This window comes from Oxyura jamaicensis, chromosome 2 (assembly GCF_011077185.1).
Source record: "Oxyura jamaicensis isolate SHBP4307 breed ruddy duck chromosome 2, BPBGC_Ojam_1.0, whole genome shotgun sequence".
Classification (NCBI taxonomy): Eukaryota; Metazoa; Chordata; class Aves; order Anseriformes; family Anatidae; genus Oxyura; species Oxyura jamaicensis.
This window is the reverse complement of record NC_048894.1, coordinates 49,310,080-49,337,042: the sequence shown is the minus strand read 5'-3', so window position 1 is coordinate 49,337,042 and position 26,963 is coordinate 49,310,080. Positions and strand designations below refer to the sequence as shown.

Here is a 26,963-nt window from a genome sequence, read left to right as displayed (position 1 = left end):
ATAAACAACAGAGGGGAAACATTTTAAAGGCAGAATACCACTCATAGGGACTTTCATGTTCCTATTAAAGACAATTACAATATCACAGTTCTCTAGAATTTAGTTTAAGCATTTAAATAATTCTTACTGATGTTTGTAGTTCTTTAAGCATGAAAGACACCGAACTTTGGGGGAAAAAGGAAGAAATTATAAAAACCATTGGCAGACAGAAGCTACAAATATAAAGCAATGAGAGAGTCACTATACAAATCCCTGTTTCTTCTCAATATTTTTTCTAAGTACTACATTTTGAAGTAAATGTTCTCCTAATTAAGTATCTCCATTAGATATTTTTGGATGTCAATTCAATTTCAAACTTCTGAGGATGAAGAACATCTCAGAGGTTGTTCAAGTCTTAATCTGCGATATAGTGGCAACAAGTCCTGTATTTGGGTACACCATTAACTTCTAGCAAAGAGCTAATTCATAGTAAGGTAAATACAAGCTCACTGTCATTTGTTTTGATTCAGCAGAATATTTTAGACCATGCTTACTGTTAACCACATGAGCTATTCAGCTCTAAGTGAGCAAAGATGCAGTGTTAGCCATTTTCCTTGGTGGTCTTTGCACAGAAAGTTTGGCAGGTACTCTGAAATAGAGCTGCCTGATCTGGACAGTTTAGCATTGTTTGATGGATTTCTATGCTGCTGTGTACATTGTTTCACTGCAGTATTAGCTACAAAGTTACCTAGACGATTGCTGTGTGTCATTTTCTTCATTAGCACTTAGAGTTATTTTATTCATACAGTTTGGGGGTTTACATTGTTGGTTGGTTGGTTTTACTTCTGCTTATTTGTAAGTGTCTTCTTAAATCCCAATGAAATCAAAGACATCTGAGCATAGGCTCAATTGCTGCATCAACTAAAAGAAGCATACATATTTGCTTAAGAGCTTGCCTAAATTAGCAGCTTGTTTTGAACCACGGATGTAATATTCCCTTTGACCTTCAACAGATCAACAAAGGACACACAAATCATAGGCATTTCAGAGTTACCATAGGCATACCACTCTAACCCTGTTCCTATGGTTTTTAACGTTACATTTTTTTTACACTTCCATTGCCAATACTCTGCATATTTTACTCCATTGGAATAACTACTCCATTTCTAGTTAGTAGAAAAGCAAAGATATCTGTGTGAGTTTCAGTCATGACAAGTGGTTCTACACATTCTTCAAACAGTGCTTCAAGTTCAATTTGTTCATGAATGTAATTTTTGTCTTAATGGCATGAAATCAACAAAAGTGACATTTAATTTCTCATAGTAATAATTTACCGGCATTAATGATAAGGAAACTCACTATTTCTTTTGTATAATTAATGAAATTATGCTCAGGGCTGTATTTCATGAACTACAAGTTATCGCTAACAGAGAAACAATAAGAGTAATGGGATTGGTGTCATTAAGAGAACTAATACCGTGGATCAATGACTTATTTACTAATGCAAATTAAGCCACAGCCTATCAGGAACCATCTTACTCAAAAATATAGTAATATACTTTCATGCATTAAGGGCATCTAAAAGATTCATAAATACAACAATAGCTTCTGAGTGTTACAGAAAAACAGTGTGTTATCCTAATGTTAAAATGGTTCCGTTGATAGCAACGGAATTTCAGTCTGAATCTAGGCTCTTCATCTTTTTCAATAATAAATTAAATTTCACAAGGACTGAAACAGAAATGAACTGATCTGCTACATACCCTTCCCTTATTCTTTTTTCACTACAACAACTCACTGTTTAGTAAATCGGTGCAGGACAATCAACAAAATTGTTGCTGCAAGTGTGAAGAAACTGCTGTATTGTAGGTTGTCAATATCTTCACAATGCCAAATAAGTGCTGTTTAAGAACGCAAAACCTAATGATCAAATTAATATACTGAAATTCCACTATTCAATAATATTAGGACTGGCTCCTCATTATAGTACACCATGTTTCGTGTCCTATAACTGAGGAATGTATTCTGTTCATATCTTACTGTTATGCCTGGGAATCATGTATATCATGGAATTTTAAAGGAAAAACTACATATGTCCTAATTAAAAGTCACAAATTATTTTTCTTTTTTTTAAACAAGTCTGCAAAGATGTTACGACGTTTAACTTGTTTATTTATCCTTTTTCTGGAACAAAAATATCATATATATGTTTGACTCTGCTACTGCTAACCATTTTATATCACAGAATAGTTCACTTATTTCTAATATTAATATAGAACAGTCTTACATTTTCCCTCTCAAATTCCATCAGAAAGTCATATGTTGTAAAAAATAATTCAATGCTCTTTTATAATACCTACTAACATTTATTTTCTCTATCATTCCATATGGCATTATCATCTCAAGATGCAACACATGGGTACTCAACTTATCTTCCCATTTTAAGTTATCAATCACAAAAAAAAATGTTTTAAAGTATTGTAGTATTTCTTTTTCCACTCATTACATTTTTTATATCTATGCAACTGCAGCATAGTCATTGTTCTGGTCCTTTTTTTCCATTTTCCTGTGGGCTGGTGATTGTCACTCTTGGATTTCTGGATGTTTTTTCAATATGGGAATCAACCTAGAAAAAAAAGAAGAGGTATTGTTAACTTCATCAGGTAACAAAGATTTCACTTCATTTCAACAGATTGTTATTTTGTACTAACATTTCCACAGGGAATTCTTAACATTAAAAAATGTTTTCTGAGAGTGATCACATTAACATTTTTGTTTAACTATATACCTTCCAAAGGAGAAAGTACTCAAATGAGAGGTTTTCCTCCCAATTCATCAAATACCCAGTTACTCACACATCTATTTAAGTGAATGCTCACTCACTTTCTCCCTTTCCATAAATAACTTCAGCTTTTCTAAAAACGAACAAAAATATCCATTGATATATCAAGCACAAAATAAATTCTGGGTCGAAGAAAACATCATGTTAATCAGCTCTCTTTAACTTCCTCAAAAAATGTTCTTGTGTGTAATACAGGAACAGAAGCAAGCACAGTAGCAAGGAAGCAAGAAACCATTCCCAGTATCCCAAGAGGCAGAGTCTGGTTTTCAGCAGTCTATATGCAGGTTATATGCAGCAAGTTGTTCTGCTTCTAACACTTGATCCAGCTCTAGGAAAAGCTGGATTCCTCCTATCAAGCACTTTGTTTCCCACATTCTGACATTCAAGGTAGTTCACTTGATTTTTCTGGGCTGCATAACTCCATCTAAGCCAACAGCATGTTACCAGCAATCCTAAATTAACAGGACATTTGATTTAAAGCTGAATAAAGCCCTTTTCTTTCGAGACATTGATCATCTCCATTGTCTCTTCAGATTTCTGAGAAAAAGACATTAAGCTTCCACAAAGCAATGGCAAGAACCCTTTATGAAATACAACTTCTGTGAAAGTTAACTCATATAGTCAATAAAGCATTGTGTTTTCATGAACACATCTTTCTCCTCTGTCCTAAAGGACAATAAAGTGTGAAAATATATAATGATTATGCTTTTCTGGAAATTTCAAGATTTTTCTTTTTTTTTTCAAAGTCTAACATACTCAGGAAGCAGGACATGCAGTTTCATCGAACAGTGAGAAACATCTGCTTTCTCAGTTGGAGGGCATATAATGTAATTACTGATATAACAAATCTATATTAATGGGAAATAGCTTTTCCCACATAGTTCTATTAAGGACACTCAGAGACTTATCAGTAGTAAGATACCTAGAGACAAGCTGAGAAGAAGCCTAAAGCAGATGCAAATGAGGAACAGTAACTTAAGAAAAACAAACAGAAAAAATAAACATTTACCTGGTTCTGACTGTCAAAATACTCCTTTTCTTTTACGTCCTCTTTAGACTGAAAATTACCTTGGCTGTTCAACTGCTCAATTCCCTCACCGTTTTCCTCATTTATCTTGGAATTTAAATGGGTGAGTTCCTCTTCCTCTGCTTGGTCAACATTCTCTGTTTCTTCTGCATTGTGTTTATAATTCTCATTTAGTTTCTTCTCATTTTCTTCCACTTTATTTCTTTTTTTAACAATTTCCCTGTTTTCCTCTCCATTCATTTCTGGATATTCTTCTTTTAGTTTATATGCTTCCTCTTCTTCCCTGTCATCTTCCTCTTCTGCATTTTCCTCTTCATCTACAGTTTCTGCTGGCCTCTGATGAAAGGAAACACAGCAGCATTACCAGCCATTTTTGAACAGAATACACCAAACAGTTCAGAAATATCTGAATCAGTATCATCTTATCTGAAGGAAGGGTGTGAAGAGTATGGGGCCAGTCTCTTTTCAGTGGTGCCCAGCAACAGGGCAAGAGGCAATGGGTACAAACTGAAGCACAGGAAGATCCAGCTGAACATGAGAAAACACTTCTTCACTGTGAGGGTGACAGAGCACTGGAACAGGCTGCCTGGAGAGGTTGTGGAGTCTCCTTCCCTGGAGATATCCACAACCCGACTTGATACCGTCCTGCGCAATATGCTCTAGGTGATCCTGCTCAGCAGGGAGGTTGGACTGATGATGGTAGGGAGATGATATTCAGAGGTCCCTTCCAACCCTAATCATTCTCTGATTCTGTGACTTCATTATTCCAGAAGCTGCTATTTTCTTCTAGTTATTCCAGGTTTTCCAACATTCTGGCATCTGGTACATATTTTTCTATGAACTCCTGGCACAATAAAATATTGTTGTAAAATAAAATAACCTCATTGTTATTTTCCACAAACTGTTCCCCAGTTTTATGTATGGACCAGACCATGCCATACCAATCACTCTGGTTGCAACCTGTCATTTTTGCATACACAGAAAAGTAGCAAGAGAGATGAGGTAGACCTACTGGTCACTTAGATAACATCATTCCTCTTCACCCAAAACACCTGTGTAGGTTTGCATAGTTAGGATTTGTTTGACATTTAGCAATTCATCTTTCTTACATCAGCAGATCATCAGATGGGAGGAATAGGATCTTGTCCCATATTGAAGAAGACTAAGAAGAAACTCACTACAGATAATGCTGCTAGTAGTATCATTTCATGACAACCTGTAAGGCTGATGTGCACGCTATCTAGTTTTTGTCATTTGTCTTCTAGTTTCAGCTTTCAAGATTCACCTGACTGCTCAGTGAACCATTGCCCCTACTGCCAAATTGACTTATGTACTTGTGCTCATGTTTTAATCAAAATGAAGAGTAAAAATCCCACAGGATAGTAAGTGTGTCTACCTCTCACACAGCCTCATCAGCCTAAATCAAAAGCAAACAAGCTGAGACCAAAAGACAGATTCTCACTTAATCAAAAATGTTTGGAATTCTACTATCATTAGCAGATCCTTTAAGGAGACAGGAATCTCCTACAATCTGTAAGGTCTGTCTTAAAAACCTCTTTACCTCACTAATTGCAACATTTCAAAAGAAATCTCTCATCATCTTTGGCATATTTGTAAGAGCCAGTTCAACAGTACCACTAACTGACTGGAGCCTCTTGATGAACCACCCTGCCTATGCTTTGATATTTAAGTAGCAATGTAAGGCACCTGTACAATGCCAATGCAAAACACCCCATTGACACAGTACCAAAAAGGACAAGTTATTCCATTGTGATGATCCATAGCATGACAAATTACTAGAAATATTACATAGTCACCTGATCGGATAAATAATGGCTCCAGAAGTACTTTTTGAAGTGCAGTGGTCTCTGTCTGATTAGAAACTATTTATTTTATTAAACTATTATTATTAGAACTATTTATTTTCCTAATTTACTTTCACTTGGTAACATCAAACTGGCCTTGTTAATACTAAAATAGAAATTCAACAAGCCAAGTCTTTACAGACACCTTCAAAGAAGCTACCAAGCAAAGCAAACTTGAGCAAACTCTTGTAACTACCAGCACATAAAGACAGGAAAGAATCTGTAGATCTAGTCCACCTACTACACAACATGTGACCTACTAATTTATTTTCAATCTGCTATGGAAATTAGCAACTTTGGATTCTGACCAGAGCAGGGGAGGACTGGACAAATTGAACACTTTGGACACTTCCAGCTAAAAGCATTTTTGGTTTTGCCTAATTTTACCTGCTTGCTACAACATTACAACCATCAAATGAAAAGACAGCATTAAAAAATAATAAAAATAAACCCATGCTTTCTCAGTCAGCTCTTGCAGTGATCTAAAATATTATATTGCTATCTCCAGAACTATATCTCCAGACTTGAGTGACTAAGGTCTACTACTTCAACTAAAGAAACATGAATAACAAATATTAATATCAACGTGTTAACATGAGAGATTCCAGGATGACAATAGAAAGCAAATGGCACTTTTAAAATTTATGTTGGAAGCACGCAGCCAGATCTAGCCGAAGGTAACTAAACAAGTATACTGCAACGAAGTAGAGAAAAAGTATTCCTGTGTTACTATGCTGCTGTTCTTTGTGATGTGGACATGGGACAACCTGAACCCAACAGCAATAAACCTAGGACTGGAGAAGCATGAGCTGATTACATTCTTATTCCTTGGGGTAATAATCATAGAGGACTAAGTGACTTCTAGGGCAGGAAACTTTTTCAGTGACTGTGATGGACTATATTCATTCTTCCTGCTATTCATAATAAGGGTTATATTTTGCCTTCTGTATGGTTGCAGGAAAATATGAAGTAACATTCTTCCTTTTGCAGCTGACTGCATTCCTTAAGTGAAGACAATGCTTTTGCAGTCACCCAGTTGAGGTTTTTGGATTTTTTTTTCTTTTATAACACTAGCTTTTGTTTATTTATTTATTTTACATTAGGGTGTTTTGTGTATTTTTTTTTTGTTTGTTTGTTCGTTGTTTTTACACTAGTTAACTATTTTTCAAACCATATCTCCATGATTGTAAGCACAATTCTTTGCTTGTCATAGACTACCACTAAAAAGACTCACCAAAAAAAGAATTGCATATATTCAAAGGTATAGTCAACCAAAGGCACAAGGAACAACTGAAATCAATCTCAACTTCGTGCTGACAACATGGCCCCAGCTCGCCTTCTGGAAACCTGCTGATTTACTAGCAGGTTGATGAGGAACAGAGTGAACTTCATTTTGCATTCAAGAAGTATGATTGCTTGATGGTATTTTTAATCTCAACAAAAACACAGTGTTTAAAAAAGAAAGATGTATTCTAATTACACTCATCATGCTATCATTCATTAAGAGCTACATTACCAAATGCCATCATCGTTCAAAAGCAATAAGTCAGGAAATCTTTAGACATTGAAGCATTTGGCTTCTTTTCCTCGAGGGATGCTAATGTAATCTCTCAGTAGGTTTGTACATGACTGATACTAGAATACTGAAAAGTGCAGTATCACAAATCATTTAAGGTAGAAATTATTTTATACCATCAATGTAAAATATGATTTTCCTTTATTGAGACCATTTGTAAATGTTTACTTGGCTAATGGTCACAACAGACAAACAATGAGATAGACAACAAAAATCTTAATGGTCACAAATATATCAGCATGAATGCATCTCACAAATGAAGTATCAGGAACACTTAACTTTGATTGCAGCAATTGTCTCCAGAACAGAGCTACCGGCTCCCACCCAGCCAGGAATGCTTTGTAGCTGCACTGCACAGATTCCAGCAGCAAAACATTTTGTTCCTGAACCAGGCAGGGTTGCTAAGTGACAGCAGCCCTCTTCTCTTCCACATCATTTACAAAACCCAAGCACTTAAAAACAAGCAAATGAATAGTTAAGGTTCATCAGTCTTACACTTCTCACATACTAAATGTGCTGTTGTTCCTGGAGGCAAAAAATGTCTTTATCACCACAACAAACTTTAAACTCCAACCTCTTTATGGGTCGGATGTGTTATTTTTACAACAAATTCAACACCTGAGTCCATAGAGTCTAATTTTTGTAAGGTCATAGCACCCAGAAGCCTAACCTGAATGAATGGAAGCGATGTAACTTGAAGCATACTGAAAACAGGTTTTCAAAATCCATTCCTCAGTTTCACTGTGTGTTAACTGGAAGTGGGCACAGCTCCCTAATCGGTAGAAGGCCATGGAAGAGAGAAAACGTCTGATCAGATCCTTAATTTTCTAAGATGTACCTAAGCCAAGAGTATTTTTCTCCATCTATGGCATTGATAGTCATGTTTAGTTTTTCCATAACAACATTTTCCAGGAGTACATTAAAACTTGCCTAAACTTCATACCTTCACCCCTATAGACAATGAGAAAATTTAAAAGCATTTCAAAAGAAGCCCTACAAAGGTTGCAGATATACTTCCCATAAACAGACTGTTCTACTAAACAGACTGTTCTAATGAATGAAAACCACCCTGAAAGTTAAGCAATTTGAAAAACTGTCTGCTCTAAGATTGATAGATATTATTATTTTTTTTTTTCCAGACAGGTGCACATGGAAAGAGCAAACTTCTTTCAAAGTGCTATCAACACTAATTTTATAATAGAACTGTATTTGCAGTCTTCGCTCTGAGGAATCTAGGCCCTCCAACAGTTGGCTGGACAGGTCTATAAAGAAAAGATCAGGCCTGTTACAGCTTCAGAAGTCACAATTATCTAATGCAGAAAACTAGGGAAGATCTCTGTTCTCACTCTGAGCTGTAAGTAACCAACCAGAATAGGTTTCCGTATCTCATGCACAGACAATTTAAAAAAAAAAAAAAAAAAAAAAAAAAAAGCTAACTGTAAATTAGTGAAATTTGTGGAGCTGGAAGAAAAACAGGCAGAGAAGTGTATTATCTGCTGGTTTGTCAGCACTCAAAATCCAGAAATTTTAAATTACAGTGGCATCACTTGTAGCAAAACTTCAGCTTAAAAAGATTTTGTGTATTTTTTCCAAATGCCATTTCCAAATCCTTATGAATGTAATACAAAATGTTTCCTCATGAAAAGTTCTAGCCTTTTAATCATGGAACATCTCTGTAAGCAGTCAGTCTGTTTTAGTGTTTAATCAATGCAAACTTCAACATTTTGCCTTCAGCAACATGGAATATAAACATTGTGTTCTGTACACTGAGGTGAATCTTGGGTCTCCAAAGCAAAACATATACTCCATAATGAAAACTGCCAATGAAAGGTGCAAATTTTCTGCTACTGGTTATATGTTCCACCTAGAGAGAGAGCACCTAAGAGAGCTCCACAATTTCACATCACAGCCCAGGAAATGGAAAATAATGAGTGGCATCAAGGACTGCATTAATCAGTGGACACATCTGGAATAATGGAAAGCAAATAGCTAGTGAAAGAACCAGGAGCGTGAACATCAGCAACAGATCCCCAAATCAATGCCCATTAAACAAATTTAACATTCAGTGATTTTTACAAATAAACACAGACATAGAGAGGGAGATGGGGATGATGAATCTCGAGGGGAAAAAAACAGAGTTCAGATTCATTCTGCATCACTTAGATCTTAATAGTCGGTATCATATCCCCCAAGGCAAAGAAGGCTGGCACAGGAACATGCCTGAATTCCTTGTAGGGATCATGCAGTGGACAATTTCGTATCTTGTAACTCTCATGCTTACCCCACTTCCCAAGGGCTCAGTGCAGGAGAACAACAACCAGACTTATGGAAATAGATAAATCAATGGAAATTTCCAGTGTTATTTCAGTAGTATTAGTATCAAATGCTGTTTTTGTATTTCACAGCTTACATAAAAAGTAGTAGTCTGTTCCAAAACTTCATTAGTTGGAAAATTTTATCTCTCAGAAAAAGCTACTTTAAATATATCTATATTAGGGACAGCAAACTCAAAGTAATATATTTAATTAGCATTTCAAATATAAAACGTTCTTTGCTTCATTCTTACCAAGAACTACAATAGAACCACATTGTTCCCTTGTTATTTGCACAGCTGATTTCGTAGTCTGTCATCAGTTCCCGTAGATGTTGACAGAGTGATGTAAATAACCAACCTGGAGTAAGTCTCCATGTCAAAAGATGAAACTATCCATTTTGTATTTGGAAGCTGAAGTCTTGGTACAGAATACAGAACAGAATGCTATGGTTTGGTTTTAGGCAAAACACTGATTTTTCCTCCTTGATGTTCAATTACAACTGTCAGCTAGTCTGGAATAAAGCAAATCCTGTTCTTTCAATGTGTTCTCAGCTGGCAGACAGCATTTTACAGAACAGGACATAAGCGGGTGTCTAGCCAGTATTACACTAAGTTTAGTTAATGGCTAATCTGGCATTTGTTCAACTGTGTACTTCAAATGGCAAGACAGAGAAGGTGCATAAAAATAATAATAATAATTAAAAAAAAAAAAAACTAAGCTCTATCCTCACCACCTCGTTTATGTGGCTGATGGAAAAATGATAGCATATCAGAAGTGTCAGCATTTTAGTGAAAACTGGCATGTAAATATTTATGCATTATGCAAGATAGTCAAGACCTGTCTGCCTGTCCTTTTCCATACTTCTAGCACATAACAGAAAGTGCGTTTCAGATAAGAAAAAGATATAAGGCTTTATATCACAGAATTAAAAACAATTTAAAATGTTCATTAATAAGAATCTGAACATTTAAAATGCTATATGTTTCCAAGAGCTGAGTAACCTCAGTTATCTGGGAATAAAGAGTACTCAGTGCTACTCAGAAGAACCTGGCTTCTTGCCAGATTACCTAGGAAACATGCAGTTTTAAAATGTGAAATAAACTATGACTTGGGTTCTCAATAAATTTTGGTGCTCTGTTTTGCTTTTCTGAAAACATAAAAAACAGATTAATAGTGTGCATGCCTTTTTTTTTTTTTTTTTTTTTTTTTTTTTTTTTTTTTTTTTCCCTCCCTCATACCCATACCTGCTTCCAGAGATGATAGTTCCTTGTCCAGGTATCAAAATCAGTTGGTAGCAACTGAAAAATATTTCCATCTGTGGACTACTCATTGGCTTCAGAACATGAACTTAGAGGTATTAAGCAATTGCCTAGCATTGCAAGCTTATCAGCACAACGGATGCTCACTGGCAAATGTATCAACAACCACAGCTCCCACTGCCAAGTACAGAAGAGGCAGCAGACAATTCTCCAGTGACTGTAACCATCCTGTAATTGAGGCAAACTGGCAAGACTGTCAGTAGAGTGGGCAAAGCTCTTGACTACGCTCTAGCATCTCTGTGGAGGAGTACAGCTGTGTTTCCAGGGCCTCTGGATTTCATAAGAATCACATTCAGCCTAAAAACTAAGACCTGAGGACCCAATTTTTACTATCAAATGCTTTACACTACCCCAAGGAATTCTGTACACGCCTTCAGAGGCCAATAAACAGTCTAATCATTTCTCAATTCAATTATTGCACATTAAGCCCAGGGCACAATGTGCTTCATGATGTCATAAGGAACAAAGATTAAGAGGACAGGCAGTATGTTCTTCCCCAGTTTCAGTACTACCAGTACAATCCAACACACCCTAATTATCACAACACCTCATAAGGACAACTGCAATTAACAGGGCTGATAATCCCAATGGTGCTTAGCACACAACTCTCTGAGGCCAGGGCAGGTATTCACTGGGAAAAGACACACACAGCTGCAGTATTCCTTATGTCAAGAACCAGAACAGTCTTGATAGCCAATTAAGTACTGGGTTGTTTCAACAGAAGACAGTGCTGGCAACTTGAATAAAAATCTGATAAATCCATGCCTGTTTTTGGCTCAAGACTGAGAGAATTCTGACAATGATCCTATGCCATAGTCCCTTCGTGCTGTTACACTGGTATAAAAGGTTCATCTAGTTGGTAAATAATCCTGAGACCCTCTAAAGGCTCTCAGATCAGTTTTGAAACAGATGTATGATAAAAAGGTAACTGATGTTTGACATTAACAGAGAAATTCACATTTGCTAAAGTTCCCATAAGTGAAACTGTATTGTTGAGCAGTTATAATCACCCCCCACAAAATGCTGCTGTGCTCCTGAAAGAAACCGGGGAAAGAATAAACAACATGTGCAACCTGTAAAACAAACAAACACAAAACATTTATTTAAATTTGATCAATACCTGGTCCAGAGGAACTTCTACATGAGTGTCTTCATCTTCCTGCACTTCAGCTGCCCCCCACATTTCAGACTGCTCTTCTCTAACTTTGTAAATCCCATCACCTACAATGGGAAAAGATGCAGAGTGGAAGGAAGTGAAGTCCAACTATGACACTGTGTGGCACAACTACTGAACTGCACTTGGTTTTGCTTAGAGCAGGTTTCTGAGCTGACCCACCATTCTCTATATAGTTTTTTAATGGTTTTAATGTCCCATTACTCTCAAATTGTTTTCCTTTCCTTTTTAATAACAAGTAATTACATGCTACATCATTTGGGGAAGGGAAAGGAAACTGATTAGGCAAAACCTGGATCTCAAGTCCCTTCAGTTTTAGGAGAGGTTGGGAGTAGAGCTGAACTTAATATGTTACGATAATAATATTAGTTCTAGTTCTATAGTTGGTGATAGCACCCTCATGAAATTAGCATAATAACACACATCTAACAAAAATCTCAGGCTCTGAATCAACAACAAACACAGCGAACCAAGACAGGAGTAAAAGATAAACAAAGACAGTTGGGATTCATGCTGCCCCCAACCCTTGAGCCTGTACAAGAAGAGTTATAGCTAAAACTCCACATCTGCTTTTAAAAAGCTCATACTAAAAGCTCATACTTGGCTAACAAGGTTGATGGTTACAATATTCAATACTGCAAATATTGTACACCATTTAGGGGTGTGTGGCTTTTTGTTTTGTTTTGTTTTTTAAAGTGTAAGTAACAACTAGGGGTCTAGGAGGTTTCTAACGTGGGTCTTTCTCTATCAGCTAACTAGCAAAGTAAGACAAGTACATACAGAAAACAACCAATTTCCAAGTTACACACATTCCTTTCTTCCCTCCCTCCAAACCAGAAATTAAAAACACAGGGGTTAGTCTAAGTCACCTCCCTCTGTCTTCATCTATTTCATTTGGAGATACTATACCACTGAAAATGGATAACTGCAGGGGAAAGTGCCAAATTATGCCCTATATGTCTGTTGTCAAACCACTGACCAAAGTACCAGAAATGTAAGGTATTGTCACAGTTTGAAATTAAGAGGCAGAAATATCCACAGTGATATTCCAGACTGGGAATACTAGGGGAGAGATTTTGTGATGGACACAATAGCCCGAGTACCTGGAGTTAGTCCTGCTGGAACTTCCCACCCAGCCTATAATACTTGTCCTCTGAAAGTACCAGAATATAGAATACCACAGGGCATCACAGGCTGAATTCTTATCCTAAATATCTCATACAACTTGAAAAAGGTCCTTCTTCCTATCTTCATACTTTTCATGGAAATAGCCATTTTCTTTTCTTCACTTTATTTTTTTCCTTTTTTTAGTGGATTATTAAATATAACACACCTGTTGTTTTATGTTCCATCAGAGACAACTAAGAGCATACAGTATTCACTGGCAGTACAGTAAACCTTTGACAACATACATGCACATGTCTCATTACAGATCCCCTTTGGGGATTTTCAGCAAATCTAGCAGTAAGAACTTGTAGTGGTTCAGAGCAGCAACAAAACACACCTGAATGGGTGCTGCTTGTAGTTTCCTAAATAATACATACATTTCTCATTTTTTTGTGAGCTAAGGGACTTAAGGCTCTGTTGCTCTTACCTGATATTATGGATATTATCCTGGGCACCACTGAAAGCCACTTGAAGGATAACACAATCATCAGACCCAGCCAATATGGATTCATGAAAGAAAAACACTAATTTGATATCCTTTTATGTTAAGATCACCTGCTTAGTGGATGAAGGGAAGGCAGTGGATGTAGCTTTTCAGGATTTTTCAAGGCTTTTGAAACTGTCCTGCACTGTATCCTTCTGAACAAACTGTCCAGTTGTAAGATGAACAGGTACACAGTGAAGAAATGGCTGAATGATAGGGCTCAAAGAGTTATAGTGAATGGGACTACATCTGGCTGGTAGTCAATCACTAGTGGAGTTCCACAAGGCTAAAACTTGGGGCCAGTTCTGTTAAACATTTTTATCAATGATCTGGATGCAGGAGTGAAATGCATCCTTTGTACTTTTACTGATGATATTAAACTGGGAGGTGCTGTTGACACTTCAGAGGGATGAGAGGCCTTGCAGAGGGATCTAGATAGATTCAAGCACTGGGCCATCAGCAATGGCATGAAATTTAACAAGAACAAATCATAGAATCATACAATGTCATGGATTGGAAGGGACCTTAAAGATCATCTAAGTCCAACACCCTTGCCATGGGTAGGGACACATCCCACTAAACCAGGCTGCTCAAAGCCCCATCCAGCCTGGCCTTAAACACTTCCACGGAGGGGGACATCCACAACTTCTCTGGGCAACCTGTTCCAGTGCCTCACCGCCCTCTAAGTAAAGAATTTCTTCCTTGTAGCTAATCTAAATCTATCCTCTTTTAGTTTAAAGCCATTACTCCTTATCCTCCCACTCCACTCCCTAACAGAGTCCCTTCCTAGCTTTCCTGTAGGCCCCCTTTAGGCACTGGAAGGCCACAATAAGGTCACCCCAGAGCCTTCTCTTCTCCAGGCTGAACAACCCCAGCTCCCTCAGCCTATCTTCACAGAAGAGGTGCTCCAGCCCCTTGATCATCTTTGTGGCCCTTCTCTGGACTTGTTCTAATGGGTCTGTTTTCTTCTTGTGCTGGGAGCCCCAAAGCTGAACTCAGGACTCTAGATGGGGTCTCATGAAAGCAGAGCAGAGGGGGAGAACAACCACCCTCAACCTGCTGGCCAAGCTTCTTTTGATTTAGTCCAGGATATGGTAAGTAATGCTGGACACAGGTACAGACAGGATGCAGCACTGTTGATACTGGTCAACAATAGGCTCAAAATAACTCAGCAGTGTGCCCTGGCAGGCAAGAGGGCAAACCATATTCTGGGGCACATTGAATCCAACATAGCCAGCCAGTCAAAAGAGGTAATTCTCCCACTGTATTTAGTACTAGTGCAGCCTCACCTTGATTATTGTGTGCATTTGTGGGCTCCGCAATATAAAAAGGATCTTAAGATGCCTGAAAGGATCCAGAAGATGGCAACAAAGCTGTTAAAAGGTCTGGAAAGCATATCCTATGAGGATACACTGAGAACACAAAGTTTGTTAAGCGTAGACAAAAGAAGGTTGAGGGGTGATCTTATATGAGGAGGAGAAGAGGAGGGGAAGGTACTGATCTTTTCTCCCTGGTGTCTAGTTAAATTATGTGTGAAAATGGCTCAAATTTGCACCAGGAGAGTTTCAGACCAGACATGATGAAAAACTTTTTTACTGAGAGAGTAGTCAGACACAGGGTTCCTAGAGAGGCAGTTGATGCCTCACCCCGTGCCTTCCTATCCTTGCGTAAAGGACATCTGAGTAACTCTCTAAATTGTATGTTTGAATTTGGGGTTGGCCCTGAAATAGTCTGACAGTTGGACTCAATGATCTTTGTTGGTCTCTTCCAACTGAAGTTCTTCTATTCTATGTTGTTATTATTGTCTCTCATCATAGACATTACATTGAGATATATATCACAACCATATTCTGAGAGGAAAATGTAACATGTTCCTTAAAAGCCACCATTGATGACCCTTCTAACTCAAGGCCTTCTCTTAAGAATCTTGAGAAAATAACCTCAGTGGCTTGCTCTAGATTCCTTGGCTCACTGAACTACAAGAAGTAAAAGCATCTGAGAACTGCCTTTAATATCATCATAATCCACTTCACACTCTTTATCTTCAAGTTCTCCAGTTATTTTAACCAAAAATGGGGATCTGTCCTCTACATATAAAAGGACTTTAGTGCTGAGGCTCTTCTCAGGCAGGGCAAGAGAAGAGGTACAAGGGAAATGAACATATGTTGGCCATGGAGACCAAATCTACACAACTCATCTCAAGTGTTGAGGGGTTTTAATTTTAGAGCACCTCTCCTTTGAGAAGCAGAGGAGCCTCAGGGCTATGCTGAATAACCCTGAAACTAATATCCATACAACAGACAATCTGTAGGAAAGGAGAAGACAATCATTTTCTACCTGAGTCATGCAACTGACTTTCCCATTCTGACGAGTGTTTCCAAGAAACTCATAACAGGGGGATTCAACAAACAAAAACTGAAAACTTAATGTGATTTCCACTGAGCATTTTCTAACAAGTGTGTGCTCAGAAAGCTGGTGATAAATTAGAATACATTAGTTGAAAAGAGCCCTGCACAATCTTCTAGCAGCTCTCAAGGACATCACTGTCAGGACATTACTGTCTTGCATAGAAAGCACGCTAAAGTGAAATACCATTCCCACTTTTCCATAGAGTTGCTTGTGGTAGATGCTAAAAAATTAGAAAGTGTCACAAAAATCACTGAAAAAGTTCAAGAATGGTGTTTTCAGGCAAAATAGAAAATCATACTATTTTCAGAACAGCTGTGTTCTCTAAAGAAAACAAGTAGTTAAAACGATAGCATATTTCAATTGCATACAACAGAAGATATCATTAGTTGGTTTCAGAAAAGACAAAAATATATAAGGAAGTTTGAAAATCAGCAACCAAAGAGAAATGAATTATTTATCTCTGTGCAAACATTAAGAGTATGGAAGACAAATGTCTAAAACACATGTACCATTAATAGTCAGGGAAGGAAAAAAAAAACACTTAGGCCTGAAATGTGCCAAAATGTGTGAACTAAAAATGCCATTAACTGAAAAATTGGAAAGTTGTAACAGTGGAACAAATCCAAAATTCTAAAGAAAATAGCAAGGAATGAGATTAGGCTTACACTGGGACACATACCTTTCTTTTCAGAAGTGAAAAGAAATACAAAATCTGTAAAATAAAGTAAAAATATTTAGCTTGAATAAAGAGAACGTTAAGAAAATAGCTCAAAGAATAAACATTATTAATGTTGCTAGTCTGTTTTGGACAGAAGTATTTACACTTTTTGCATGTGAATCTAAAATATCTGGAGGAGGGAAGTTAAAAGGCCAATGCATTCCTTGTTTATGTGTTTCTGTGTCAAGATCTTGTTTGCAGGTATTTGCAGATCATATTAATCGCTATTACCAGTTCCGTGAGTTACTCAGCTCCTCAAAAGCAATTATGTTATGTATATGTGCTGTGCTGGATATTTTTACATCATATTTTATAGACAATATTTCAGAAATGCTTTTTGGTTAAAAATATATATATTATTGATGCAATATTTTACATCTCTGTCTCCAAATCATTAGTCAGTTTCTACACACTTCTCTAAGGGAAGAAAAAAACAAGGCATTCTACCAACCACTATAAATCACATGAAATAACATTTTTGTAAATCATCATTCTGTTCTGTTCTAAGCTTATATTACAACCTCTGCTAACATTAGAAATAAGTAGTATATCTCACTGAAAAGAGAATTCCCATCACTTCCATTAGATAGAACAGTTATGTCTACCCCAAATGGTTAATAAAATCTTGTAGGTTAAACATGCTCCTCATGCAAGAGCTAGTTCCAGCTTCCTGTGCCTCAAACTAATTGGAAATTTCAAAGATGGAGGTGGCAAAAGTCAGGGTCCTGGCAATGCTGCTCTAGAAGGAGGTAAGAAAAGAAGATAGGTCCAAGCCTACAGTCAAGCTGTGACATACTCTACCAATTTGCTCCAAGTCGAGCAGAAGATGATAGTAGCAAGGAATTAAAGGTCACTTTAAGACTCAAATATCTCCCTACTGCTTTGCCTGCTGCCAAGTATAAATTAGAGGATTTATTTCCATTTAGGTTCTTAGTTCTCCCTATGCCAAACTAAGTGCTGCTTCAAACAATAGGCCAAGCAAAACATTACTGAGAGGCTCCTGATTTTCTACAAGGATATTTTTTCCATGGTGCTTTCCATGGCAATAAAACAGGCTGCTCAGAGAACCTGTGGAGTCTCTCTCCTTCGAGACCTTCAAACACTGTCTGGACATGGTCCTGGGCAACCTGCTCTAGGTGTCCCTGCCTGAGCAGAGGTGTTGGACCAGACGACCTTCAGATGACTTCCAACCTCAACCATTCTGCGATTCTGTGTCCAGACAATGAGAAGATACTGGAATTTTAAAGATTTTGCCAGTAAGTATCTGAAAACAGACTGCCTTAATTTAGAAACCAAGATTTCCTGTATCTCTGTATCCTGTACAGAGAGAAGTGAGACAACCTAAACAAACACCAATGTCATATCCCATTATTTCTGATTATTTTAAAGCAGGGTCATGTTCAGTAATCAGGCAAGATGGAGAAAGAAGAATCCACAGAAGGGCACAGAGTGGATCATAAGAGGAAAAAGGAATTCAGGAGGAGCAGTCAACTTGATAGAGAGGATATACAGAGGCTTGAGGTTATGAACCCTGAAAGAAAATATGAATGCAGAATAACCTGAGAAGGAACATGCAGGATGAGGAACTATGCAAGAGCAAACAGGAAGATGAGGAAGCACTGGTGGAAGTTAAGTGAAGAAATGGGATGCAACACACTGTCAGGAATAAATAAAAATAATAAATAAATAAATAAATAAACAGGTTATGTGCAGTGGAAGAATAGAAACTTGAAAGAATTAGAGGAGAGGAAAGAACAAAACAGCAGGTACCCATACCAATTTAAACATCTTAAAGGAATTTTCCTTCAGGAAATCCTAAGAAAAGGAATGACATTTTCCTAGTACCTATCTGCAAATGAATTTGTATGTTCAGATGCTCCCATACATACCCGTTTGTGACAGAGGTGCTGCAAATAGCAACAATGAAAAAAAAAAAAAAAAAAACAAACTCACTTTTCTCAGGCAAGTATTTTTCTTGATTTCTTCTCATTATTATTGTTTTTCCTACAATTAGTAAAACTCTGGGAAATTAATTCATAGAATATTTAGTTTTTAATTCAAGCTGAAGGAGTAAATGAAAACTTTAACTGTGAGTGTGTTCCTATGGAGCTTCTTCAAGAGTTGTGCTCTGCCTTACCTCTTCTCCAGCTTCATAATTGCACAGAGAGAAAGACCTATGAAATCTCAAGAGAATCCAGACTGCTTTAAGCTCTGAATTCCCCAAAGCCTTGTGAGTGTTAATGGGAAAGTGAACACCTGGAGCCTGATAACAGCTCTACTGAAGAAAGGTGGCAAGTGTTTCAAAGTAGTGGTGAAGCTGCCCTAAACAAAGTCAGTTGATATGGCTGTTGAAATACTGGCACCTACCGTATGGTTTAAGGTCTATATCACACAGTAGGTGCCTTGGTCCTCAGTTGATTTCAGCAAAGTTTGGAACAGGTGGAACTGTATTACTGACATTACTTTTCCACCTCCATTACTTAGTTGTAAACAAGAAAATAAAACCAATAAAATAGAAGGTATTAGCTCTAATAGAAAAAGATCTTCATATGCAGTTTCCGACTCTGTCCAGTTCCCCGACCCATGCCAGCTATACTGACTGTAGCACCTGAGAATTCACTTGTGTGAAAAGGAAGTCCACCACTGGCTGATCAGGGCCATTTTCTAGATATTTTATATTTCTGGCTAATCCCCCAGTAGGTACAGAGCACATTAATCAGCAATGGTAAAATTAAAATGCCCCAAACATTTTGACCAACAACATTTTACATGATACATATTGTCAACTGACTACATAAACAGATGTTCACTGTCTTGTGCAGTTGTTCAGTTTAATATGTAGAGAAATAAGCAATGAATTGGTGCAAATATAATTTGAGCAAACCTTGGCTACAACACAAACATCTTGTGTCTAATGCCATTCAGTATTTCAGCTGGAATCATCTTGTATTCTTTGATAAACAAGAAAGTAATATGAGTTTATTAAATAGTAATTGAGTTATACATTGAGCTAACTCATAAGAAATCTATATATTTTAAATAATTAAACATAGCAATTAATGGCTCTTGTATAAGCTCCTTTCCTAACCAGCATTAACTATAAAATTGCAGCAGAAATTACAACATTATACAGTCATTAATGCATTTCAAATTTGAAACTGATTGAAGTTTAGCAGTAGGGATAAAAAATCATCATAATAATAGCCTGCCCTGAATATTTTATGGAAATCAGAGGCATTTACTAACTGCAAGCTCCGTATGTAAGCAAGAAAGTTAATGTGACTATAAAAAAATTAATGTGACTTACCACAGAGGCTGTCTCATAAAAATGTTAAGTCAAATTAAAAACAAAATGTAAAAAATCTGTGGCTCATTAAATTGAATAGAATAGATTGCTATGAGGAATAGGGAGGACATGCATTTATGCTTGTCTACAACATAATTTTCTGTTATTTATTTATTTATATTTTCAAAGTATCAAGGCCTATTTCCAACAAAAAGCCACCACCCTGGTGACAGGATCTGTATGTGTGCCTGTGACCTCTATCATCAAAAAGTAGCAGAATTAAAAAGAAGCTGGTAGCAAAATACATATGAAAATGGTGGGAATATTAAAAAATATGTATTATTTTTCTTCACCTGATAATATTGCAGCCTCAAGCTGCTAAGCAGCTATTTTCTCTATGCAGAAAATATTCAAATTCTAGTAACATTTCACACTTCTACAGATTGCAGACTTCTGTATATCACAACAGAAACTACCAAAGGTGCTTCTAGAGTTTGACCTTGTACACAGCAGTTCCCTTTATCGATGGAAATGTGGTAGTGTTAGTGCAGAGGAAAAGCTGCCTTTGTCAGCTGCAAAGCTCATTCATCTTTGTACATAAACAGCTACAAAAATAAAGGACTGCATGTCATAATATGAGGTTTTTAATTCCTTCCCCCTGCTTTGGTTGTTCACCTCATTTATTCTCTTTGTTTCTAAGCACATAATTTATTCATTTATTGAAATGACATATCATTAAGATCATTTGCATTTTGCAATTAATAAAGCAAATCCTGTTTAGCATTAGCTTTTTAAATTCCATGTCCATTCCATAAGTCAGTGTTTGCTTGGGTACAGCTTGGTCCTAAGGTCTTAACTGTCACAAAGCAAAGCCCTGAGAAGTCTGTTCTGTTCTAGTCACTCCAAACTGAGTCAGTACAACTACAGTCTATCCTGTGGTGAGTTAGGCACCATGGCTTACCTGTTGCCCAGTACTATGTGCTCACTTTTTCAATGCACTCATCTTAGCAAAAGCAAACCTAAAGAAGCATGATGTGCTTGAAGAAGAAGGCCACAAGGGTTACCATCACCTCAGTTCCCCACTGGCATCAGCATATTCTGGCTACTGTGATTCTGTAATAACAATAAATACTAACAGCAACAAGGGTTCTCACTTCTTATTAGGGACTGCAATTCTATCTCCTATTATGCATGGAATAAACCTTCAGGTCCTGTAAAATCTCTGCAGAAAAAAAAAAAAAAAAAAAAAAAAAAAAAAAAAAAAGATGACCTCCCTTTTTTCAGCATAGTTATTATCTGCACTAACAACAAAGCAACAATTATCTGGTCTATACACCTCTGTTTTAAGTACAGTTTTTCAGTCAGAATGGTTGTCAGCAGGACAACATGGACAACAGCAGCTCTAGCTCACAATGCACAGCTGACATTCAGTAGTCCAGAATTCTACTCTTTCACAAGTTCACAATTTTATTGAAAGAAATTCAGAGCATTACAGCAGGAGCAGCTGCCATACCTGATGTCATGTGCAGCTTTCCTTTTAATTAAGGGTTGGCCTCTTTCTTCCATTTTTTAGCCAACAGTAACACCAAGAAATTAAAATGATTGCTAATTTCTAAGGCCTCATAATACTCAAAACTAGATGTGAAAAAAGGTGAAGTGATTCAGCCGATCTCCACAATAATACTCTTCCAAATTATAGCCCAAAGTAAAACTTCACATTCTATTACATCTATAACTTTTTTGGTAGTTTTAATGGGGAGTTAATTTGCAAACAGTATGACCACAATTAACCTACTGTATTTGAATGGAATAGGCCATAAAATTGAGGGTGCTCCCTTACAAGAATTTTCTATTATGCTTCTAAATTCACTACTTTCCTGTTCAGTTTCTTAAAGCACTATTTACAGAGTGCTGCAAACCAAAAAATTAGTAGGGTATTGTTTTTTGTTGTTGTTTCAATCTTAAACCAAGATAATGATAACTAAATATGTCTTTGGTATCACTTTTATAAGCCCAAATTCTACTGAAACAGCTGCACTAATCAAAGATCTAAACCTCATATTTCCAGTTGCAATTACTGTTGCATATAATATATTCAATATTCTTTAAAGCCTTAAAGTTTACAAAAACTGAAGCACCAGCTTGCAGACTACTGAATTTGTTCTAAGAAGTGGTGTCTTTAAAATTTTCACAAAGAGCTTTCAAAATTGAGTCATTCTTTAATCATCTTTATTTGAGAGGATTATGACACAGACTCACTATAGTTTATTAGTAGCAGATTAAAATTAATCCCACATCAGTGACAGACAAATGCAGCTGAATAAAATGCAAAGGGGCTTTTTCACTGTCCTTCAGGAAAAAAAAAATATACCGTAAACCACTGATAAATGCTTCCCCTACTCAGTCCAGTCTCTGAATTTCAATGAGGTTTTTGGAATAACCCTGCAAAGCCAACTGAGAAACTGCAACAAGCCTTCAGAGTAGAGCTATACTGCAAAACAATATTTGGGAGCAATCATCATCACTAAAGACCAGGAGTTGTCTTCTAGCTCACCATCAAAAATCCGTCTCTGTTTCAGAATAAAATTCTTCTCTCTAAAGTGAAAATGATAATGTCATAATGTAAGGCAGGAATCACATCCAGTAATCCAGTATCTAGTGTAAGCTAGATTTCAAATTTCATTGTCAACTGAGAGAATGGGCATCTCTAGTCACATTTGTCTCTCCTGGATGGCTGAAGCCTAGAATACAAGCTTGAATTAATCCTCAGACCCTCATACAATGGGAGGTAGGCAAGACATGTCTTGCCCTCAACACGTTTCCAGGAGCAGCTTAGGTCTGAAACTTTACCAAGGTCAAGAAGCCTTTAGGATTTACTGCATCTTTCTTTTCTTGCTGTCACAGGGAAAAAGATATGACCAAATACCTCTCCAAATAAAAAGCTTTTTCAAAACTTCTGTACATGCCTTCTGAATGGATGGCACAAAGGTGAGGCCAAGTACACTACAGCTGAAGTCTTTGCAAATAATCCTATTTTAGTCTTGCTATGTGGAGTTCAAATGCAATTAGCCCAAGTAGCACTTTGGCTAACAGCCAGTAATGCAGATGGAAAATGGATGTGCTAAGTCTGGTGTTCTTGTACTCACTCTTATTTTTGCTCTTAACCCCCAAAAGTGCAGTTCTTACAGCTTTGCATCTGTGGGCAAAGGTAGGAAGAGAATGCAAGAGACCCTTGCTCCTTTCCCTCTCAATTTCTGGTTCTCAAACATGTTTGAAGGAGGCTTCAAAAAGCACTGGGGAACTAGGAAGAAAGCTGCAGTGCTCCTTTCTGCTAACTGAACCTAGCCAAAATAGTACAACTACTTGAATGTATGGTACTGGTTGTCTGCATAAAAGCTGTATCTCAAGCAGTCACCTTCAGGGACAATACAAGGGCTTTAATACCAGAAAAAAACATCCCCATTACCATCTTTTAAGGAACTTCATCATCCACTTCAGTCTCACTCATCACACAACAGTTACAGGAGTCCATCACACTCAGAGGCAAGTTAGCAAAGCAAGACAGAGTGTGGAAAAGATGGTTATTGACAGAGAGACTTTTCAGAGCACTAAAAGCATACAGGTTAGAAGAAGGGGAAGAGCTTGCATTAATACACAGAGAAACAGCCTATATTCTGCTCTTTCACTTTGGAGTGGATGTTAACTCAGGTCTTCAGAAACTGAAGAAGTACTGAAAACAAGTGAAGAAAAACAACAGCTGTAGAAACACGCATGTACCGCCTGGATCCTATCATATCCCCTCAGCAGTGTAAGTTCCCTTCACACCCAAGGGGAGTGCAATGGATGCAAATAAAGGACACACGCACAGGTTAAGTACTGATTCAGGCACATGAAAGAAGAGAACACTGCTGCATGTCTGGGTGCCAGTTTAAACCATAGTTACTCATTTGTACTCTTTTAATTAACTTCAATGAGGTAGTTAGCTATTTTTTTTAATTTAAAATTAAACAATAGTTCTTTATTTTTTAAACAAAATGTGTCCAGGGTTTGCCTGTTGGTTTCCCCCCCTGCCCCTTTTAACTGAGTTAAAAATTCAGAGGGAGGTGCTCATCTTTTCTCCCTGGTATCTAGTGACAGGATGTGTGGGAATGGCTGCACCAGGGGAGGTTCAGACTAGACGTTGGGAAAACTTCTTTATGCAGGGGGCAGTTAGACACTGAAACAGGCTTCCTATAGAGGTTATTGATGCCCCATGCCTGCTTGTCCTTGTTTAAGAGGTATTTGGATAATGCTTTTAATGGTATTGCTTTAACTTTTGATCAGCCCTGAAGTAGTCTGACAGCTGGTCTCAATGATCTTTGTATGTCCTTTCTGACTATTCTGTTAGATTTTATTCTTGTTTCATATTTGTAGTGCAGCATTCACATTAACATCTACTGAATACTTAAAATGAAAAAAAAAAAAAAACCACCAATATTATTTGTTCTTGCGAGTTCTTGTCGCAACCCTTCCATTATTGTAAATATGAACTACCTGTACAGAAAATTACTTTTGCTTTAAAAACTTATCAACTCATCATGCATAAATCAACCATGAAAAGTTCAGACAAGAACTTTTTTAAGAGCATTGGGACATACATTTAATGGACATGTTTAAAATAATAACTTTGTATTAGTCAGAAGAAAGTTATCTTTTACACTCTCATAATGACTTGGAACTAAAAAAACCTCCAAAATTCTGATAAATACTAGTGGACTTTGTATGTTTTTCCTCTTTCCATAAAAAAAAGCAGGATCCTGGCTCTGGACAAATTCAATCCTCTCCATTAAGTAAGTCTAATTCAGATCAAGAATTTTCAAATGTTAGCTAGGAACTACAGAAATGCCAATGTTTTAGAATCATAGAACTTCGAAGGGAAGACATATGAGGAGTGGCTGAGGTCGCTGGGCCTGGAGAAGAGGAGTCTGAGGGGAGACCTCATCACAGTCTACAACTTCCTCACGAGAGGGAGTGGAGAGGTGGGTGACCTTCATATATACCAGTGATAGGACCCGCGGGAACGGGGTTAAGCTGAGGCAAGGGAAGTTTAGACTAGACATCAGGAGGAGGTTCTTCACCAAGAGGGTGGTTGCACACTGGAACAGGCTCCCCAGTGAAGAAGTCACTGCACCAAGCCTGTCTGAAATTAAGAAGAGATTGGACTGTGCACTTAGTCACATGGTCTAAACTTTTGGGTAGACCTGCGTGGTGCCAGGAGTTGGACTTGATGATCCTTATGGGTCCCTTCCAACTCGGGATATTCTATGATTCTACAATTCTATGAACTGTTTGGGTTGGAAGGGACTTTAAAAATCATGCAGTATCAATCCCCTAGTACGAACACCTCCCACTAGACCAGGTTGCTCAAAGCCCCATCCAACCTGGCCCTGAACACCTCCAGGGATGGGGTATCCACAGCTTCTCTGGGCAACTTGTTCCAGTGCCTCAACACCCTCATAGTAAAGAATTTCTTCCTTATATCTAATATAAATCTATCTTCTTTGAGGTTAAAGCCATTACTCCTTGTTCTATCATTACATTCCTGATAAAGTACCTGTAAGTCCTTTTAAAAATATTTCTGTCAAAAGGAACAATAAATAAATACAGAAAGCCTAATACTACACTAATGGAACATTCATACCACCCTATTAAAAGGATTTTCATATATTTCCACAGCCATTTCATAAAAATTTAGGTGTACATTTTATATTTTAAATTGTACAGTTTACAATGGACAGAAGCATCCTTAACAACATTATTACTCACTAAATAAAAAAAAAGAGAATAAAACACAAAGGTAAAAATGAGCATATGTTTACACTGGATCACTGTATGGATAAGAGGGTTTCATAAGGCAGGGCTTATAACAGATTTTTAAAATAATATATATCAATATCGCTGACATGAATAGATTCTTTCAATTAATATTGTGATGCAGATATACTCAAATGACCACATATGTGCTGAATAATTTATGTGACGTGGAATATGTCTCTGTGAAATATATGCCACACACTAGTAATTTGTATAGGAATTATATGCTTTCTTGATGTTTTATCATAACCTTTTAGCTGTGTTCTTGTAACAAAGATTATAAATTGTCATATGAAATGTTTTATCCACGCTGTTAAATGATGATACAGAGGATAGAATGTGTGTGAAAAATTGACATTAAATATTAAAAAATAAGACTAAATGAACTCCTGTGCTAAGCCTAATATATATATATATATATGTATGCACTCATGATCTGGAAAACATAGGAGTTAATATAGGAGGATAATATATATATTAGGCTTAGGATAATAGCTTCTTCAACGAGTAAATCCTAATCTTCTTAATCCAAATGCCCATGGTTAAATTTAAGCACATGTGCAAGTCTAACAAAGACACAGTAAGTATGTGACCACTAGATTTTGTTTTTTCAAGAACACACTGTTTTACTTTTGAACAAGAAAGCGTCAGAGTTTCAGTGACACAAATGGAACTAAAGCTGCATGCTTAAAAATGGAAGCATGCATATTAGCATCACATGGCTAAAGAAATAGAAACAAACGTGCTCTGATAGTGGTTCATCTTGATTTTGTACTCCATGCTATCTCCTGCAGAATCCTACATCTTTTCCTGCAAGAACCAGGGAATCATAGAATGGTTTGGGTTGAAGGGACCTTAAAGATCGTACCATAAAGACCATAAAGAGTCACAAAGGATAAGGACCTATAGAGAAGACAGGCACAAGAAAGCTACTTAATATTTAAGCTCA

The 26,963-nt window shown here is 37.1% G+C and overlaps 1 protein-coding gene across 1 annotated transcript in view; it reads right to left on the bottom strand.

Annotated features, from left to right (window-relative positions):
* Window positions 1-1,080: 1,080 nt before the first annotated feature.
* DCDC2 (doublecortin domain containing 2) overlaps window positions 1,081-26,963 on the bottom strand; it is a 62,622-nt gene continuing 36,739 nt past the window's right edge. The window contains exons 8-10 of the mRNA XM_035319119.1: window positions 12,044-12,144; window positions 3,831-4,184; window positions 1,081-2,605 (exon numbers count right to left, since the gene is read on the bottom strand). Of these exons, the coding sequence (XP_035175010.1) occupies window positions 2,516-2,605; window positions 3,831-4,184; window positions 12,044-12,144 (545 nt within the window). The 3' untranslated portion in view covers window positions 1,081-2,515. The remainder of the gene's footprint in view (window positions 2,606-3,830; window positions 4,185-12,043; window positions 12,145-26,963) is intronic.